At 34.5% G+C, this 23,757-nt stretch overlaps 1 protein-coding gene across 3 annotated transcripts in view; it reads right to left on the reverse strand.

Annotated features, from left to right (window-relative positions):
* Positions 1–1,211: 1,211 nt before the first annotated feature.
* Positions 1,212–23,757, reverse strand: part of LOC146737183 (zinc finger-containing ubiquitin peptidase 1-like) — a 73,777-nt gene continuing 51,231 nt past the window's right edge. For all 3 annotated transcript variants that reach the window (XM_085505166.1, XM_085505165.1, XM_085505167.1), the window contains exons 8-9: positions 4,097–4,317; positions 1,212–1,847 (exon numbers count right to left, since the gene is read on the reverse strand). In XM_085505166.1, coding sequence (XP_085361292.1) covers positions 1,812–1,847; positions 4,097–4,317 — 257 coding nt within the window. In that variant the 3' untranslated portion in view covers positions 1,212–1,811. The remainder of the gene's footprint in view (positions 1,848–4,096; positions 4,318–23,757) is intronic.

The raw sequence follows: 23,757 nt of genomic DNA on the forward strand, positions 1-23,757 counted from the left end.
ATGTTTCTTGGTATTTTTCTCTTCCTCATTTTGTAATGATCATATCAATGGTCGTTATGTTTACCCAACCATATCAGGTATATCACTAATTCAATCCCTATCTGAGATCAAAAAGTTTTGCAATTTTTTTCAACTATGTTTTTGACTTTTCTTCAATCTTACCAACATTTCTAGACTATTCACACTGCTTTTAACAGTCTAATAGCCAACTTTGAACAAAACTCTTGACGTTGTGTTGAAATTTAAGTATACCTATGTGCATGTCTGGTTTCAGGCTGTCTCCAGGTAAAAATACTGGTTATGAATTCTAAGAGTTTGTACTTTCATGTGTGATTTCAGGGTGTCTGTCCAGAGAAAATTCTAGCCACAGTCTAAAAGCGACAATAGCTGTAACTATCAATCTGATATTTATTTTTAATGTTGACACTGAAAGCATATATACGCTTTATACCAACATTGAACGTTAATTCACTTGCAAGTGAAAATGCATGGCTTTGGGTTTTTTTCCCAGACGCCATCTATTGAAATCCAGCTTTGTCAAGTGTACCTCGGTAAAAGGTGACACCATCTTGACTTAATAACCTTTTTTGAACTTAAATATCCTAAATCCCCATTTAATGTACATGAAACAAAAAATTTAAAAAAGTACCTGTGTATTGATACTTCAATAGTTTGAATGAAGATTGATTTATGCAGATTGTAGATATTACTGAAGATGAACATACAAAACCTTAAAACCAAATTCTAAGCCTTGGGGGCATGATATACTCGTATTCAGTGGTAGCTGAGATCATCACTCGCAGACATTACTAATATCAGTATGAGTATCTGTACTAAATCAAATGCAGTGTCAGAACACATAGAGAATCAAATTAGGACGACCACTACTGAGTAGGCATCATGCTGAACTGATGACAGATGCCAAGTAGCAAAATTCCTCTACACTAATAATGAAAATTTCATTGCGTGGGCCTCCAAGTAACAAAACATCAGGAAAAGGATGCTTAGCTACATCTTTTCCCTGTTGTCCATGCAAAGAGTAGCTATTTCATAGTTCACAATATCTGTCTCCGAACAGTATGTAAGCTTGAGACAATGTCCACAGCAAACATAACCACTTGGCTTTGATGTGCACTAATAAAAGTGTACCGATATATACGATATATGCAGTGTGTGAATGATCCACACATGCCTGTAACCAAAACTCACACTTTACAAAATACATCAACATCTTTATTATTTATGTAAAAATAAAACCTTTATAATACAGTACAATCGATAAAGCCATGTAAAAATGATTTATAAACTCAATCAGGAGTTACAGATTGTATGAGAATGGGCAGTGTCTCATCTCTGAATGATGGTGTCTCAAATCAATTTTTTTTGGATTTAAATATAACAGTGAGGTATTGAACTAAATATCTATCAGTATAACAGTATAAATATGGACTTGTATCATCTGTCTCAAAACAACAATTAAAATTCATAAACATTAAACTATACAAAAGTATTTACTAAAATACAACAAATGATGATACATGTATCAAAACTGCAGAATGCTGTGGAAAAGTAACAAAAAATGCTAAATAGACGAGATGAAGAGTGTTCACTTGAAAGATCTTGTGCTTTGTTTTGCTATAATCTTTTTGAGTGCTATTTATGCCACCTGGTAGGTATTTTATTGTTTCTTAGAGCTCTGATGATTGTGAAGTTCCTCACAACACTGTTTTGTGAAGCAATAAAATACAAAAGTTGACACATACAGTGATTAAATACGACTAATTGCACTTGTTGGAGCATTCAAGCATATATCAGGGAATTCTTGTTGATCTCACCACTTTACTTCTCTGTAATAAACAACAAGACAGGAATGTCATATTCTGTGTATTGATTTATATTGAGCAAAGAATATCTTCATCTATATACTGCCATGTTGTGTAACAGCTTAAAGAGGAACTAACATAATTTAGAAAATTTAATTAGTAATGATTATGTCACCCAAGGGCACTCAACAAAAGTGATACATTTTGTTTTGAAAGATTTGGGAATAATGTAAATGTGTACAGGTTGCCCACCCTGGTTATATAATATATTGGCACATGACTATGACTATATCACAGAAATGTTTAGTGTACATTATTTAGCTATTACAGTATTATTCATCACTATTTTAAGCTTTTTTTTAATGAATATTCTTAGGCATACATTGGTACAACACATCATTATTGTATTCACCTATATCTAAACTTTGGGATGAAATAAAGATGGTTTAGGTAGCATGCCTTAGTGACTTTTAGAGATTGTCTGAATCACAAATCATTTCCTCTGTGGCTACCTTGAGTTACATTTTTAGTCGTAGTCCGAAAACGGGGACTTATGTTTTGACCTCTGTGCGTCTGTGCGTGCGTACATCCGGACCTGTATCTTAGAAATGCCTGGACCAATCACAATCAAACTTCACACATACATCATACATGATAGTATACATATGCACGTCAATTTGTTTCACGATCTGATTCAAGATGGCCGAATGGCGACAATTTTTGTGCTAAAAATCATCAAAAACAAGCATTTCTCAGCTGTTTACTGATGGATTTTGTTCAAACTTGGTATATACATTAGACATTATAGGACCTTGATGCACATCATTTTGTTTTACGATCTGATTCAAGATGGCCGAATGGCGGCCATTTTTGTGCTAAAAAATCATCAAAATCAAGCATTTCTTGGCTGTTTACAGATGGATTTTGTTCAAACTTGGTATATACATTAGACATTATGGGACTTTGATGCAAATAATTTTGTTTTTCAGATAAGATTCAAAATGGACAACTGGCGGCCATTTTGTTTTAATGAATGTGGTTCTCGTGTCATATCGCTGACTTGCTTTCACTGATTATGTTCAAATTTTTAGCTCCGCTGTCGACTTTGTCGAGCATAGCTTATCATATGAGTGATTGTCCGTCGTCGTCCGTGTCAATGTTTTACTTTTTCGACTTCTTCTTGAAAACTACAAGCCTGAATGCTTTGATACTTGGTGTATATGTACATTGGGTAGACCTCTTTCAGATTTGTTCATTTTGTAATGATATCTTCAATTCTCTAATATTGGTGAATATTTTTGTCATTTTTGGTAAAAAGTGATATTTTCGACTTCTTGTTAAAAACTGTAAGTCCGATTGCTTTGATACTATACATATTGTTCATCTTCTAATGATGTCTTCAGTTCTTTAATTGAAATGTGCATTGCTAAGAGCGGAGCTATCTCAGCCAATAGGCTGCTTGTAAATATTCATTATACATCATGTCATAGATAGACAGATATATTGGTTTGACGATCCTCTTCAAAATGGCCAAATGGTGGCCATTTTTGTGCTAAAAAATCGTCTAATATCAAGCATTTATGGATGGATTTCGTTCGAACTTGGTACATATGTTAGACATTACAGGTTCCTGATGCATATCATTTATTTTTCAGATCGGATTCAAAATGGCTTTGTTTTAATGATTGGGCTTCTAGAGCCATATCTATTAAATGCTTTGACTGATTATATTCAAATTTTATATATTTGTTATACATCATGTTATATATATATATATATGTATTCAAAATGGCTGATTTAGAATGCTGTTCCAGTACTTTTTTGACGATCAGATACAAATGTCAATCATTTTAATTTAAAAAAATCATATTCCTGACATGGTTATTTTCCAGCTATATTACTATAAACAAAACTATATATCTTAAATTTGATAACTAACAGGGACTGTGCCATGCATAGCTTGTCATAAATATCATAAATTATGTCCATTCAAACCATACCACCGATATATTTTAGTTTGAAAAAAGACAGGATAATAACTTGAACTGTAATCACAAGAAAATAGTTTATGCCAAAATCAAAAACCATGTGGACAGACATTCTCCCCTCCATCTAGGTAATACAGGCAAGGTAAAAATTGTTGATTATTTAAAAGCCACCTAATTACACCTGTTCAAATCTTTCAATTATCCCATACTGATTCAATTAGTTTTTTTAAATTTCCCATTAAACAAAAGTGAGCACAGATACACAATATTTTTAATCATACCCACCTCATAGTCTGAATCATCCATTATACCATTGATAACAACAATTTGATATTGACTGGCTTTTAGACTAGTTAGGGATTTCCTCAGCAAGTGCATTATTTTTCCAGTTATTGAACCACTAATAAATTCTTTCATTTGTCTGCGAGTATGGCTTGGATCAAATAATAATAACTTAATACCACTATTCTTTTGTTCTTCATATCCAATTATTGTACGACTGTGCCCTGCAAAAAATTCAACTAGCATTATAAACATATTGCTACATAGAAAATACACCATGGCATGTACTAGTGTATTTTACATAGAAAATACACCATGGCATGTACTAGTGTATTTTAAATAGAAAATACATCATGGCATGTACTAGTGTATTTTACAAAGAAAATACACCATGGCATGTACTAGTGTATTTTGCATAGAGAATACACCATGTCATGTACTAGTGTATTGCTACATAGAGAATACACCATGGCATGTACGAGTGTATTGCTACATAGAGAATACACCATGGCATGTACTAGTGTATTGCTACATAGAAAATACATCATGGCATGTACTAGTGTATTGCTACATAGAAAATACACCATGTAATGTACTAGTGTATTGCTACATAGAGAATACACCATGGCATGTACAAGTGTATTGCTACATAGAAAATACATCATGGCATGTACTAGTGTATTTTACATAGAAAATACACCATGGCATGTACTAGTGTATTTTACATAGAAAATACACCATGGCATGTACTAGTGGATTTTACATAGAAAATACACCATGGCATGTACTAGTGTATTTTACATAGAAAATACACCATGGCATGTACTAATGTATTTTACATAGAAAATACACCATGGCATGTACTAGTGTATTGTACATATAAAATACATCATGGCATGTACTAGTGTATTTTACATAGAAAATACACCATGGCATGTACTAGTATATTTTACATAGAAAATACATCATGGCATGTACTAGTGTATTTTACATAGAAAATACACCATGGCATGTACTAGTGTATTTTACATAGAGAATACACCATGTCATGTACTAGTGTATTGCTACATAGAGAATACACCATGGCATGTACTAGTGTATTGCTATATAGAAAATACATCATGGCATGTACTAGTGTATTGCTACATAGAAAATACACCATGGCATGTACTTGTGTATTGCTACATATAGAATACACCATGTAATGTACTAGTGTATTGCTACATAGAGAATACACCATGGCATGTACAAGTGTATTGCTACATAGAAAATACATCATGGCATGTACTAGTGTATTTTACATAGAAAATACACCATGGCATGTACTAGTGTATTTTACATAGAAAATACACCATGGCATGTACTAGTGTATTTTACATAGAAAATACACCATGGCATGTACTAGTGTATTTTACATAGAAAATACACCATGGCATGTACTAATGTATTTTACATAGAAAATACACCATGGCATGTACTAATGTATTGCTACATAGAAAATACACCATGGCATGTACTAGTGTATTTTACATAGAAAATACACCATGGCATGTACTAGTGTATTTTACATAGAAAATACACCATGGCATGTACTCGTGTATTTTACATAGAAAATACACCATGGCATGTACTAGTGTATTTTACATAAAAAATACATCATGGCATGTACTAGTGTATTTTACATAGAAAATACACCATGGCATGTACTAATGTATTGCTACATAGAAAATACACCATGTCATGTACTAGTGTATTGCTACATAGAGAATACACCATGGCATGTACTAGTGTATTGCTACATAGAGAATACACCATGGCATGTACTAGTGTATTGCTACATAGAAAATACATCATGGCATGTACTAGTGTATTGCTACATAGAAAATACACCATGGCATGTACTAGTGTATTTTACATAGAAAATACACCATGGCATGTACGGCTGTATTTTAAATAGAAAATACATCATGGCATGTACTAGTGTATTTTACATAGAAAATACACCATGGCATGTACTAGTGTATTTTGCATAGAGAATACACCATGTCATGTACTAGTGTATTGCTACATAGAGAATACACCATGGCATGTACTAGTGTATTGCTACATAGAGAATACACCATGGCATGTACTAGTGTATTGCTACATAGAAAACACATCATGGCATGTACTAGTGTATTGCTACATAGAAAATACACCATGGCATGTACTTGTGTATTGCTACATATAGAATACACCATGTAATGTACTAGTGTATTGCTACATAGAGAATACACCATGGCATGTACAAGTGTATTGCTACATAGAAAATACAACATGGCATGTACTAGTGTATTTTACATAGGACAAGTCATTGAAAATGACACAGTCCTTGTTAAATTTTTGAAAGTTCTCTTTGTGCTCGTCATATTGAAGCGGAGGATTGTCGCGAGTGTGTCCTTGAAACTAGAGTTCCAAGTGGCGTATACAACAGATTGTTTATTTACATCAAAACATGTGTTCCATGTAGTAGTAATATGGCCAAAAATAAAAACAGCCGTTATTCGGCCATCTTTGACCAGATTTTGAAACAAATTGTCATTGACATGCATCCTAACATGTATAAAGTACATACATGTGCCAAATTTGAATGAAAACTGACAGAGCATGTCCAAAAAAACAAAAACAAAAACAAGATGCTTGCCAGTCGACCATCTTTGATCCAATTGCGAAATAAATTGTCATGGATATGTATCCTAACATGTATAATCTATGTACCAAGTCTGAATGACAACTGACAAAGCATGTCCAAAATACAAGATGGCTGTCAGTCGGCCATTTTGAATCGAATCGCTAAACCACTGCATGTGCATATGTCCCACATAAGGTACTAGGCACATGCAAAAAAATGAACGGAATCTGTCCACAGGATTCTGAAATATGACTCTGGACAGACTGACGCACGGATGGACTGACACATGGACGAATGGACAGACTCAGGAACTCACGGACGGTCGGGGACATGTATCCTAAATGTATGATCTATGTACTAAATTTGAATGAAAACTGACAAGCATGTCCAAAATACAACATTTTCAAAAAACAAGATGGCTGCCAGTTGGCCATCTTTGATCCAATTGTGAAATAAATCGTTATGGACATGTATCCTAACAAGTATAATCTATGTAACAAGTTTGAATGAAAACTGACAAAGCATGTCCAAAATACAACATTTTCAAAAAACAAGATGGCTGCCAGTTGGCCATTTTGAATCGAATCGCTAAACCATTGCATTGTGCATAGGTCCCACTTAAAGTACTAGGCACATGCTAAGAATAAACAAAATCGGTTCAAGGGATTCTGAGATATGACTCCGAATGGGCGCATGGACGGAGACCGAATTATAAGTGCTAACGACTAAAAATACACCATGGCATGTACTAGTGTATTGCTACATAGAAAATACACCATGGCATGTACTCGTGTATTTTACATAGAAAATACACCATGGCATGTACTAGTGTATTTTACATAAAAAATACATCATGGCATGTACTAGTGTATTTTACATACAAAATACACCATGGCATGTACTAATGTATTGCTACATAGAAAATACACCATGGCATGTACTAGTATATTTTACATAGAAAATACATCATGGCATGTACAAGTGAATTGCTACATAGAAAATACACCATGGCATGTACTAGTGTATTGCTACATAGAGAATACACCATGGCATGTACTAGTGTATTGCTACATAGAGAATACACTATGGCATGTACTAGTGTATTTTACGTAGAACACACACCATGGCATATACTACTGTATTGTCAAATAAAATACGCCATGGCATGTACTAGTCTATTGCTACATAGATAATACACCATGGCATGTACTAGTGTATTTTACGAAGAAAATACACCATGGCATGTACTAGTGTATTTTACGTAGAACACAAACCATGGCATATACTACTATATTGTTAAATAGAATACGCTATGGCATGTGCTAGTGTATTGCTAGTGTATTGCTACATAGAACACACCATGGCATGTACTAGTGTATTTTACATAGAAAATACACCATGGCATGTACTAGCGTATTTTACATAGAAAATACACCATGGCATGTACTAGCGTATTTTACATAGAAAATACACCATGGCATGTACTAGCGTATTTTACATAGAAAATACACCATGGCATGTACTAGCGTATTTTACATAGAAAATACACCATGGCATGTACTAGTGTATTGCTACGAAGAAAATACACCATGGCATGTACTAGTGTATTGCTACGAAGAAAATACACCATGGCATGTACTAGCGTATTTTACATAGAAAATACACCATGGCATGTACTAGTGTATTTTACATAAAAAATACATCATGGCATGTACTAGTGTATTTTACATACAAAATACACCATGGCATGTACTAATGTATTGCTACATAGAAAATACACCATGGCATGTACTAGTATATTTTACATAGAAAATACATCATGGCATGTACAAGTGTATTGCTACATAGAAAATACACCATGGCATGTACTAGTGTATTGCTACATAGAGAATACACCATGACATGTACTAGTGTATTGCCACATAGAAAATGCACCATGGCATGTACTAGTGTATTTTTCATAGAGAATACACCATGGCATGTACAAGTGTATTTTACATAGAAAATACACCATGGCATGTACTCGTGTATTTTACATAGAAAATACACCATGGCATGTACTAGTGTATTTTACATAAAAAATACATCATGGCATGTACTAGTGTATTTTACATACAAAATACACCATGGCATGTACTAATGTATTGCTACATAGAAAATACACCATGGCATGTACTAGTATATTTTACATAGAAAATACATCATGGCATGTACAAGTGTATTGCTACATAGAAAATACACCATGGCATGTACTAGTGTATTGCTACATAGAGAATACACCATGGCATGTACTAGTGTATTGCTACATAGAGAATACACTATGGCATGTACTAGTGTATTTTACGTAGAACACACACCATGGCATATACTACTGTATTGTCAAATAAAATACGCCATGGCATGTACTAGTCTATTGCTACATAGATAATACACCATGGCATGTACTAGTGTATTTTACGAAGAAAATACACCATGGCATGTACTAGTGTATTTTACGTAGAACACAAACCATGGCATATACTACTGTATTGTCAAATAGAATACGCTATGGCATGTGCTAGTGTATTGCTACATAGAACACACCATGGCATGTAGTAGTGTATTTTACATAGAAAATACACCATGGCATGTACTAGCGTATTTTACATAGAAAATACACCATGGCATGTACTAGCGTATTTTACATAGAAAATACACCATGGCATGTACTAGCGTATTTTACATAGAAAATACACCATGGCATGTACTAGCGTATTTTACATAGAAAATACACCATGGCATGTACTAGTGTATTGCTACGAAGAAAATACACCATGGCATGTACTAGCGTATTTTACATAGAAAATACACCATGGCATGTACTAGCGTATTTTACATAGAAAATACACCATGGCATGTACTAGCGTATTTTACATAGAAAATACACCATGGCATGTACTAGTGTATTGCTACGAAGAAAATACACCATGGCATGTACTAGTGTATTTTACATAGAATATACACCATGGCATGTACTAGTGTATTTTACATAAAAAATACATCATGGCATGTACTAGTGTATTTTACATACAAAATACACCATGGCATGTACTAATGTATTGCTACATAGAAAATACACCATGGCATGTACTAGTATATTTTACATGGAAAATACATCATGGCATGTACAAGTGTATTGCTACATAGAAAATACACCATGGCATGTACTAGTGTATTGCTACATAGAGAATACACCATGGCATGTACTAGTGTATTGCTACATAGAGAATACACTATGGCATGTACTAGTGTATTTTACGTAGAACACACACCATGGCATATACTACTGTATTGTCAAATAAAATACGCCATGGCATGTACTAGTCTATTGCTACATAGATAATACACCATGGCATGTACTAGTGTATTTTACGAAGAAAATACACCATGGCATGTACTAGTGTATTTTACGTAGAACACAAACCATGGCATATACTACTGTATTGTCAAATAGAATACGCTATGGCATGTGCTAGTGTATTGCTAGTGTATTGCTACATAGAACACACCATGGCATGTACTAGTGTATTTTGCATAGAGAATACATTATGGCATGTACTAGTGTATTTTACATAGAGAATACACACTAGCATGTACTAGTGTATTTTACATAGAAAATACACCATGGCATGTACTAGTGTATTTTACATAGAAAATACACCATGGCATGTAGTAGTGTATTTTACATAGAAAATACACCATGGCATATACTAGTGTATTTTACATACAGAATACACCATGGCATGTACTAGTGTATTTTGCATAGAAAATACACCATGGCATATACTAGTGTATTTTACATAGAAAATACACCATGGCATGTACTCGTGTATTTTACAAAGAGAATACACCATGGCACATTCTAGTGTATTGCTACATAGAAAATATACCATGACATGTACTAGTGTATTGCCACATAGAAAATGCACCATGGCATGTACTAGTGTATTTTTCATAGAGAATACACCATGGCATGTACAAGTGTATTTTACATAGAAAATACACCATGGCATGTACTAGTGTATTGCTACATAGAAAATACACCATGGCATGTACTCGTGTATTTTACATAGAAAATACACCATGGCATGTACTAGTGTATTTTACATAAAAAATACATCATGGCATGTACTAGTGTATTTTACATACAAAATACACCATGGCATGTACTAATGTATTGCTACATAGAAAATACACCATGGCATGTACTAGTATATTTTACATAGAAAATACATCATGGCATGTACAAGTGTATTGCTACATAGAAAATACACCATGGCATGTACTAGTGTATTGCTACATAAAGAATACACCATGGCATGTACTAGTGTATTGCTACATAGAGAATACACTATGGCATGTACTAGTGTATTTTACGTAGAACACACACCATGGCATATACTACTGTATTGTCAAATAAAATACGCCATGGCATGTACTAGTCTATTGCTACATAGATAATACACCATGGCATGTACTAGTGTATTTTACGAAGAAAATACACCATGGCATGTACTAGTGTATTTTACGTAGAACACAAACCATGGCATATACTACTGTATTGTTAAATAGAATACGCTATGGCATGTGCTAGTGTATTGCTAGTGTATTGCTACATAGAACACACCATGGCATGTACTAGTGTATTTTACATAGAAAATACACCATGGCATGTACTAGCGTATTTTACATAGAAAATACACCATGGCATGTACTAGCGTATTTTACATAGAAAATACACCATGGCATGTACTAGCGTATTTTACATAGAAAATACACCATGGCATGTACTAGCGTATTTTACATAGAAAATACACCATGGCATGTACTAGTGTATTGCTACGAAGAAAATACACCATGGCATGTACTAGTGTATTGCTACGAAGAAAATACACCATGGCATGTACTAGCGTATTTTACATAGAAAATACACCATGGCATGTACTAGCGTATTTTACATAGAAAATACACCATGGCATGTACTAGCGTATTTTACATAGAAAATACACCATGGCATGTACTAGTGTATTGCTACGAAGAAAATACACCATGGCATGTACTAGTGTATTTTACATAGAAAATACACCATGGCATGTACTAGTGTATTTTACCTAAAAAATACATCATGGCATGTACTAGTGTATTTTACATACAAAATACACCATGGCATGTACTAATGTATTGCTACATAGAAAATACACCATGGCATGTACTAGTGTATTGCTACATAGAGAATACACCATGACATGTACTAGTGTATTGCCACATAGAAAATGCACCATGGCATGTACTAGTGTATTTTTCATAGAGAATACACCATGGCATGTACAAGTGTATTTTACATAGAAAATACACCATGGCATGTACTCGTGTATTTTACATAGAAAATACACCATGGCATGTACTCGTGTATTTTACATAGAAAATACACCATGGCATGTACTAGTGTATTTTACATAAAAAATACATCATGGCATGTACTAGTGTATTTTACATACAAAATACACCATGGCATGTACTAATGTATTGCTACATAGAAAATACACCATGGCATGTACTAGTATATTTTACATAGAAAATACACCATGGCATGTACTAGTGTATTGCTACATAGAGAATACACTATGGCATGTACTAGTGTATTTTACGTAGAACACACACCATGGCATATACTACTGTATTGTCAAATAAAATACGCCATGGCATGTACTAGTCTATTGCTACATAGATAATACTCCATGGCATGTACTAGTGTATTTTACGAAGAAAATACACCATGGCATGTACTAGTGTATTTTACGTAGAACACAAACCATGGCATATACTACTGTATTGTCAAATAGAATACGCTATGGCATGTGCTAGTGTATTGCTACATAGAACACACCATGGCATGTACTAGTGTATTTTACATAGAAAATACACCATGGCATGTACTAGCGTATTTTACATAGAAAATACACCATGGCATGTACTAGCGTATTTTACATAGAAAATACACCATGGCATGTACTAGCGTATTTTACATAGAAAATACACCATGGCATGTACTAGCGTATTTTACATAGAAAATACACCATGGCATGTACTAGTGTATTGCTACGAAGAAAATACACCATGGCATGTACTAGCGTATTTTACATAGAAAATACACCATGGCATGTACTAGCGTATTTTACATAGAAAATACACCATGGCATGTACTAGCGTATTTTACATAGAAAATACACCATGGCATGTACTAGTGTATTGCTACGAAGAAAATACACCATGGCATGTACTAGTGTATTTTACATAGAAAATACACCATGGCATGTACTAGTGTATTTTACATAAAAAATACATCATGGCATGTACTAATGTATTGCTACATAGAAAATACACCATGGCATGTACTAGTATATTTTACATGGAAAATACATCATGGCATGTACAAGTGTATTGCTACATAGAAAATACACCATGGCATGTACTAGTGTATTGCTACATAGAGAATACACCATGGCATGTACTAGTGTATTGCTACATAGAGAATACACTATGGCATGTACTAGTGTATTTTACGTAGAACACACACCATGGCATATACTACTGTATTGTCAAATAAAATACGCCATGGCATGTACTAGTCTATTGCTACATAGATAATACACCATGGCATGTACTAGTGTATTTTACGAAGAAAATACACCATGGCATGTACTAGTGTATTTTACGTAGAACACAAACCATGGCATATACTACTGTATTGTCAAATAGAATACGCTATGGCATGTGCTAGTGTATTGCTAGTGTATTGCTACATAGAACACACCATGGCATGTACTAGTGTATTTTACATAGAAAATACATCATGGCATGTACTAGCGTATTTTACATAGAAAATACACCATGGCATGTACTAGCGCATTTTACATAGAAAATACACCATGGCATGTACTAGCGTATTTTACATAGAAAATACACCATGGCATGTACTAGTGTATTGCTACGAAGAAAATACACCATGGCATGTACTAGCGTATTTTACATAGAAAATACACCATGGCATGTACTAGCGTATTTTACATAGAAAATACACCATGGCATGTACTAGTGTATTTTACATAGAAAATACACCATGGCATGTACTAGCGTATTTTACATAGAAAATACACCATGGCATGTACTAGCGTATTTTACATAGAAAATACACCATGGCATGTACTAGCGTATTTTACATAGAAAATACACCATGGCATATACTAGTGTATTTTACATAGAAAATACACCATGGCATATACTACTGTATTGTCACAAAGAATACACCATGACATGTACTAGTGTATTGCTACATAGAAAATATACCATGGCATGTACTACTGTATTTTACATAGAAAATACGCCATGGCATGTACTAGTGTATTGCTACATAGAGAATACACCATGGCATGTACTAGTGTGTTTTACATAGAAAATGCACCATTGGATGCACTGGCGTATTTTACATAGAAAATACACCATGGCATGTACTAGCGTATTTTACATAGAATACACCATGGCATGTACTAGCATATTTTACATAGAAAATGCACCATTACATGTACTAGTGTATTGCCACATAGAACATACACCATGGCATGTACTAGCGTATTTTACATAGAAAATACACCATGGCATGTACTAGCGTATTTTACATAGAAAATACACCATGGCATGTACTAGTGTATTGCTACATAGAAAATACACCATGGCATGTACTAGTGTATTGCTACATAGAAAATACACCATGGCATGTACTAGTGTATTTTACATAGAAAATACACCATGGCATGTACTAGTGTATTTTACGTAGAACACACACCATGGCATATACTACTGTATTGTCACATAGAATACACCATGACATGTACTAGTGTATTGCCACATAGAAAATGCACCATGGCATGTACTAGTGTTTTTTTCATAGAGAATACACCATGGCACATTCTAGTGTATTGCTACATAGAAAATACACCATGGCATGTACAAGTGTATTGCTACATAGAAAATACACCATGGCATGTACTAGTGTATTGCTACATAGAGAATACACCATGGCATGTACTAGTGTATTGCTACATAGAGAATACACTATGGCATGTACTAGTGCATTTTACGTAGAACACACACCATGGCATATACTACTGTATTGTCAAATAGAATACGGTATGGCATGTGCTAGTGTATTGCTAGTGTATTGCTACATAGAACACACCATGGCATGTACTAGTGTATTTTACATAGAAAATACACCATGGCATGTACTAGCGTATTTCACATAGAAAATACACCATGGCATGTACTAGCGTATTTTACATAGAAAATACACCATGGCATGTACTAGTGTATTGCTACGAAGAAAATACACCATGGCATGTACTAGTGTATTTTACATAGAAAATACACCATGGCATGCACGAGCGTATTTTACATAGAAAATACACCATGGCATGTACTAGTGTATTTTACATAGAAAATACACCATGGCATGTACTAGTGTATTGCTACATAGATAATACACCATGGCATGTACGAGTGTATTTTAAATAGAAAATACATCATGGCATGTACTAGTGTATTTTACATAGAAAATACACCATGGCATGTACTAGTGTATTTTACATAGAAAATACGCCATGGCATGTACTAGTGTATTGCTACATAGAGAATACACCATGGCATGTACTAGTGTGTTTTACATAGAAAATGCACCATGGCATGTACTGGCGTATTTTACATAGAAAATACACCATGGCATGTACTAGCGTATTTTACATAGAAAATACACCAAGGCATGTACTAGCATATTTTACATAGAAAATGCACCATTACATGTACTAGTGTATTGCCACATAGAACATACACCATGGCATGTACTAGTGTATTTTACATAGAAAATACACCATGGCATGTACTAGCGTATTTTACATAGAAAATACACCATGGCATGTACTAGCGTATTTTACATAGAAAATACACCATGGCATGTACTAGTGTATTGCTACATAGATAATACACCATGGCATGTACTAGTGTATTGCTACATAGAAAATACACCATGGCATGTACTAGTGTATTTTACATAGAAAATCCACCATGGCATGTACTAGTGTATTTTACGTAGAACACACACCATGGCATATAGTACTGTATTGTCAAATAGAATACGCCATGGCATGTACTAGTCTATTGCTACATAGATAATACGCCATGGCATGTACTAGTGTATTTCTACATAGACAATACACCATGACATGTACTAATGTATTTTACATAGAAAATACACCATGGCATGTACTAGTGTATTGCTACATAGAGAATACACTATGGCGTGTACTAGTGTATTTTACATAGAAAATACACCATGGCATATACTAGTGTATTTTACATAGAGAATACACCATGGCATGTACTAGTGTATTTTGCATAGAAAATACACCATGGCATATACTAGTGTATTTTACATAGAAAATACACCATGGCATGTACTAGTGTATTTTACGTAGAACACACACCATGGCATATACTACTGTATTGTCACATAGAATACACCATGACATGTACTAGTGTATTGCCACATAGAAAATGCACCATGGCATGTACTAGTGTATTTTTCATAGAGAATACACCATGGCACATTCTAGTGTATTGCTACATGGAAAATACACCATGGCATGTACAAGTGTATTGCTACATAGAAAATACACCATGGCATGTACTAGTGTATTGCTACATAGAGAATACACCATGGCATGTACTAGTGTATTGCTACATAGAGAATACACTATGGCATGTACTAGTGCATTTTACGTAGAACACACACCATGGCATATACTACTGTATTGTCAAATAGAATACGGTATGGCATGTGCTAGTGTATTGCTAGTGTATTGCTACATAGAACACACCATGGCATGTACTAGTGTATTTTACATAGAAAATACACCATGGCATGTACTAGCGTATGTTACATAGAAAATACACCATGGCATGTACTAGCGTATTTTACATAGAAAATACACCATGGCATGTACTAGTGTATTGCTACGAAGAAAATACACCATGGCATGTACTAGTGTATTTTACATAGAAAATACACCATGGCATGCACGAGCGTATTTTACATAGAAAATACACCATGGCATGTACTAGTGTATTTTACATAGAAAATACACCATGGCATGTACTAGTGTATTGCTACATAGATAATACACCATGGCATGTACGAGTGTATTTTAAATAGAAAATACATCATGGCATGTACTAGTGTATTTTACATAGAAAATACACCATGGCATGTACTAGTGTATTTTACATAGAAAATACGCCATGGCATGTACTAGTGTATTGCTACATAGAGAATACACCATGGCATGTACTAGTGTGTTTTACATAGAAAATGCACCATGGCATGTACTGGCGTATTTTACATAGAAAATACACCATGGCATGTACTAGCGTATTTTACATAGAAAATACACCATGGCATGTACTAGCATATTTTACATAGAAAATGCACCATTACATGTACTAGTGTATTGCCACATAGAACATACACCATGGCATGTACTAGTGTATTTTACATAGAAAATACACCATGGCATGTACTAGCGTATTTTACATAGAAAATACACCATGGCATGTACTAGCGTATTTTACATAGATAATACACCATGGCATGTACTAGTGTATTTTACGAAGAAAATACACCATGGCATGTACTAGTGTATTTTACGTAGAACACAAACCATGGCATATACTACTGTATTGTCAAATAGAATACGCTATGGCATGTGCTAGTGTATTGCTAGTGTATTGCTACATAGAATACACCATGGCATGTACTAGCATATTTTACATAGAAAATGCACCATTACATGTACTAGTGTATTGCCACATAGAACATACACCATGGCATGTACTAGCGTATTTTACATAGATAATACACCATGGCATGTACTAGCGTATTTTACATAGAAAATACACTATGGCATGTACTAGTGTATTGCTACATAGAAAATACACCATGGCATGTACTAGTGTATTGCTACATAGAAAATACACCATGGCATGTACTAGTGTATTTTACGTAGAACACACACCATGGCATATACTACTGTATTGTCACATAGAATACACCATGACATGTACTAGTGTATTGCCACATAGAAAATGCACCATGGCATGTACTAGTGTATTTTTCATAGAGAATACACCATGGCACATTCTAGTGTATTGCTACATAGAAAATACACCATGGCATGTACAAGTGTATTGCTACATAGAAAATACACCATGGCATGTACTAGTGTATTGCTACATAGAGAATACACCATGGCATGTACTAGTGTATTGCTACATAGAGAATACACTATGGCATGTACTAGTGCATTTTACGTAGAACACACACCATGGCATATACTACTGTATTGTCAAATAGAATACGGTATGGCATGTGCTAGTGTATTGCTAGTGTATTGCTACATAGAACACACCATGGCATGTACTAGTGTATTTTACATAGAAAATACACCATGGCATGTACTAGCGTATTTCACATAGAAAATACACCATGGCATGTACTAGCGTATTTTACATAGAAAATACACCATGGCATGTACTAGTGTATTGCTACGAAGAAAATACACCATGGCATGTACTAGTGTATTTTACATAGAAAATACACCATGGCATGCACTAGCGTATTTTACATAGAAAATACACCATGGCATGTACTAGTGTATTTTACATAGAAAATACACCATGGCATGTACTAGTGTATTGCTACATAGATAATACACCATGGCATGTACGAGTGTATTTTAAATAGAAAATACATCATGGCATGTACTAGTGTATTTTACATAGAAAATACACCATGGCATGTACTAGTGTATTTTACATAGAAAATACGCCATGGCATGTACTAGTGTATTGCTACATAGAGAATACACCATGGCATGTACTAGTGTGTTTTACATAGAAAATGCACCATGGCATGTACTGGCGTATTTTACATAGAAAATACACCATGGCATGTACTAGCGTATTTTACATAGAAAATACACCATGGCATGTACTAGCATATTTTACATAGAAAATGCACCATTACATGTACTAGTGTATTGCCACATAGAACATACACCATGGCATGTACTAGTGTATTTTACATAGAAAATACACCATGGCATGTACTAGCGTATTTTACATAGAAAATACACCATGGCATGTACTAGCGTATTTTACATAGAAAATACACCATGGCATGTACTAGTGTATTGCTACATAGAAAATACACCATGGCATGTACTAGTGTATTGCTACATAGAAAATACACCATGGCATGTACTAGTGTATTTTACATAGAAAATCCACCATGGCATGTACTAGTGTATTTACGTAGAACACACACCATGGCATATAGTACTGTATTGTCAAATAGAATACGCCATGGCATGTACTAGTCTATTGCTACATAGATAATACGCCATGGCATGTACTAGTGTATTTCTACATAGACAATACACCATGACATGTACTAATGTATTTTACATAGAAAATACACCATGGCATGTACTAGTGTATTGCTACATAGAGAATACACTATGGCGTGTACTAGTGTATTTTACATAGAAAATACACCATGGCATATACTAGTGTATTTTACATAGAGAATACACCATGGCATGTACTAGTGTATTTTGCATAGAAAATACACCATGGCATATACTAGTGTATTTTACATAGAAAATACACCATGGCATGTACTAGTGTATTTTACGTAGAACACACACCATGGCATATACTACTGTATTGTCACATAGAATACACCATGACATGTACTAGTGTATTGCCACATAGAAAATGCACCATGGCATGTACTAGTGTATTTTTCATAGAGAATACACCATGGCACATTCTAGTGTATTGCTACATAGAAAATACACCATGGCATGTACAAGTGTATTGCTACATAGAAAATACACCATGGCATGTACTAGTGTATTGCTACATAGAGAATACACCATGGCATGTACTAGTGTATTGCTACATAGAGAATACACTATGGCATGTACTAGTGCATTTTACGTAGAACACACACCATGGCATATACTACTGTATTGTCAAATAGAATACGGTATGGCATGTGCTAGTGTATTGCTAGTGTATTGCTACATAGAACACACCATGGCATGTACTAGTGTATTTTACATAGAAAATACACCATGGCATGTACTAGCGTATTTTACATAGAAAATACACCATGGCATGTACTAGCGTATTTTACATAGAAAATACACCATGGCATGTACTAGTGTATTGCTACGAAGAAAATACACCATGGCATGTACTAGTGTATTTTACATAGAAAATACACCATGGCATGCACGAGCGTATTTTACATAGAAAATACACCATGGCATGTACTAGTGTATTTTACATAGAAAATACACCATGGCATGTACTAGTGTATTGCTACATAGATAATACACTATGGCATGTACTAGTGCATTTTACGTAGAACACACACCATGGCATATACTACTGTATTGTCAAATAGAATACGGTATGGCATGTGCTAGTGTATTGCTAGTGTATTGCTACATAGAACACACCATGGCATGTACTAGTGTATTTTACATAGAAAATACACCATGGCATGTACTAGCGTATTTCACATAGAAAATACACCATGGCATGTACTAGCGTATTTTACATAGAAAATACACCATGGCATGTACTAGTGTATTGCTACGAAGAAAATACACCATGGCATGTACTAGTGTATTTTACATAGAAAATACACCATGGCATGCACTAGCGTATTTTACATAGAAAATACACCATGGCATGTACTAGTGTATTTTACATAGAAAATACACCATGGCATGTACTAGTGTATTGCTACATAGATAATACACCATGGCATGTACGAGTGTATTTTAAATAGAAAATACATCATGGCATGTACTAGTGTATTTTACATAGAAAATACACCATGGCATGTACTAGTGTATTTTACATAGAAAATACGCCATGGCATGTACTAGTGTATTGCTACATAGAGAATACACCATGGCATGTACTAGTGTGTTTTACATAGAAAATGCACCATGGCATGTACTGGCGTATTTTACATAGAAAATACACCATGGCATGTACTAGCGTATTTTACATAGAAAATACACCATGGCATGTACTAGCATATTTTACATAGAAAATGCACCATTACATGTACTAGTGTATTGCCACATAGAACATACACCATGGCATGTACTAGTGTATTTTACATAGAAAATACACCATGGCATGTACTAGCGTATTTTACATAGAAAATACACCATGGCATGTACTAGCGTATTTTACATAGAAAATACACCATGGCATGTACTAGTGTATTGCTACATAGAAAATACACCATGGCATGTACTAGTGTATTGCTACATAGAAAATACACCATGGCATGTACTAGTGTATTTTACATAGAAAATCCCCCATGGCATGTACTAGTGTATTTTACGTAGAACACACACCATGGCATATAGTACTGTATTGTCAAATAGAATACGCCATGGCATGTACTAGTCTATTGCTACATAGATAATACGCCATGGCATGTACTAGTGTATTTCTACATAGACAATACACCATGACATGTACTAATGTATTTTACATAGAAAATACACCATGGCATGTACTAGTGTATTGCTACATAGAGAATACACTATGGCGTGTACTAGTGTATTTTACATAGAAAATACACCATGGCATATACTAGTGTATTTTACATAGAGAATACACCATGGCATGTACTAGTGTATTTTACATAAAAAATACATCATGGCATGTACTAGTGTATTTTACATACAAAATACACCATGGCATGTACTAATGTATTGCTACATAGAAAATACACCATGGCATGTACTAGTATATTTTACATAGAAAATACATCATGGCATGTACAAGTGTATTGCTACATAGAAAATACACCATGGCATGTACTAGTGTATTGCTACATAAAGAATACACCATGGCATGTACTAGTGTATTGCTACATAGAGAATACACTATGGCATGTACTAGTGTATTTTACGTAGAACACACACCATGGCATATACTACTGTATTGTCAAATAAAATACGCCATGGCATGTACTAGTCTATTGCTACATAGATAATACACCATGGCATGTACTAGTGTATTTTACGAAGAAAATACACCATGGCATGTACTAGTGTATTTTACGTAGAACACAAACCATGGCATATACTACTGTATTGTTAAATAGAATACGCTATGGCATGTGCTAGTGTATTGCTAGTGTATTGCTACATAGAACACACCATGGCATGTACTAGTGTATTTTACATAGAAAATACACCATGGCATGTACTAGCGTATTTTACATAGAAAATACACCATGGCATGTACTAGCGTATTTTACATAGAAAATACACCATGGCATGTACTAGCGTATTTTACATAGAAAATACACCATGGCATGTACTAGCGTATTTTACATAGAAAATACACCATGGCATGTACTAGTGTATTGCTACGAAGAAAATACACCATGGCATGTACTAGTGTATTGCTACGAAGAAAATACACCATGGCATGTACTAGCGTATTTTACATAGAAAATACACCATGGCATGTACTAGCGTATTTTACATAGAAAATACACCATGGCATGTACTAGCGTATTTTACATAGAAAATACACCATGGCATGTACTAGTGTATTGCTACATAGATAATACACCATGGCATGTACGAGTGTATTTTAAATAGAAAATACATCATGGCATGTACTAGTGTATTTTACATAGAAAATACACCATGGCATGTACTAGTGTATTTTACATAGAAAATACGCCATGGCATGTACTAGTGTATTGCTACATAGAGAATACACCATGGCATGTACTAGTGTGTTTTACATAGAAAATGCACCATGGCATGTACTGGCGTATTTTACATAGAAAATACACCATGGCATGTACTAGCGTATTTTACATAGAAAATACACCATGGCATGTACTAGCATATTTTACATAGAAAATGCACCATTACATGTACTAGTGTATTGCCACATAGAACATACACCATGGCATGTACTAGTGTATTTTACATAGAAAATACACCATGGCATGTACTAGCGTATTTTACATAGAAAATACACCATGGCATGTACTAGCGTATTTTACATAGATAATACACCATGGCATGTACTAGTGTATTTTACGAAGAAAATACACCATGGCATGTACTAGTGTATTTTACGTAGAACACAAACCATGGCATATACTACTGTATTGTCAAATAGAATACGCTATGGCATGTGCTAGTGTATTGCTAGTGTATTGCTACATAGAATACACCATGGCATGTACTAGCATATTTTACATAGAAAATGCACCATTACATGTACTAGTGTATTGCCACATAGAACATACACCATGGCATGTACTAGCGTATTTTACATAGAAAATACACCATGGCATGTACTAGCGTATTTTACATAGAAAATACACTATGGCATGTACTAGTGTATTGCTACATAGAAAATACACCATGGCATGTACTAGTGTATTGCTACATAGAAAATACACCATGGCATGTACTAGTGTATTTTACATAGAAAATACACCATGGCATGTACTAGTGTATTTTACGTAGAACACACACCATGGCATATACTACTGTATTGTCACATAGAATACACCATGACATGTACTAGTGTATTGCCACATAGAAAATGCACCATGGCATGTACTAGTGTATTTTTCATAGAGAATACACCATGGCACATTCTAGTGTATTGCTACATAGAAAATACACCATGGCATGTACAAGTGTATTGCTACATAGAAAATACACCATGGCATGTACTAGTGTATTGCTACATAGAGAATACACCATGGCAT

This window comes from Saccoglossus kowalevskii, chromosome 11 (genome assembly GCF_978046115.1).
Source record: "Saccoglossus kowalevskii chromosome 11, keSacKowa6.1, whole genome shotgun sequence".
NCBI classification, from domain to species: Eukaryota; Metazoa; Hemichordata; class Enteropneusta; family Harrimaniidae; genus Saccoglossus; species Saccoglossus kowalevskii.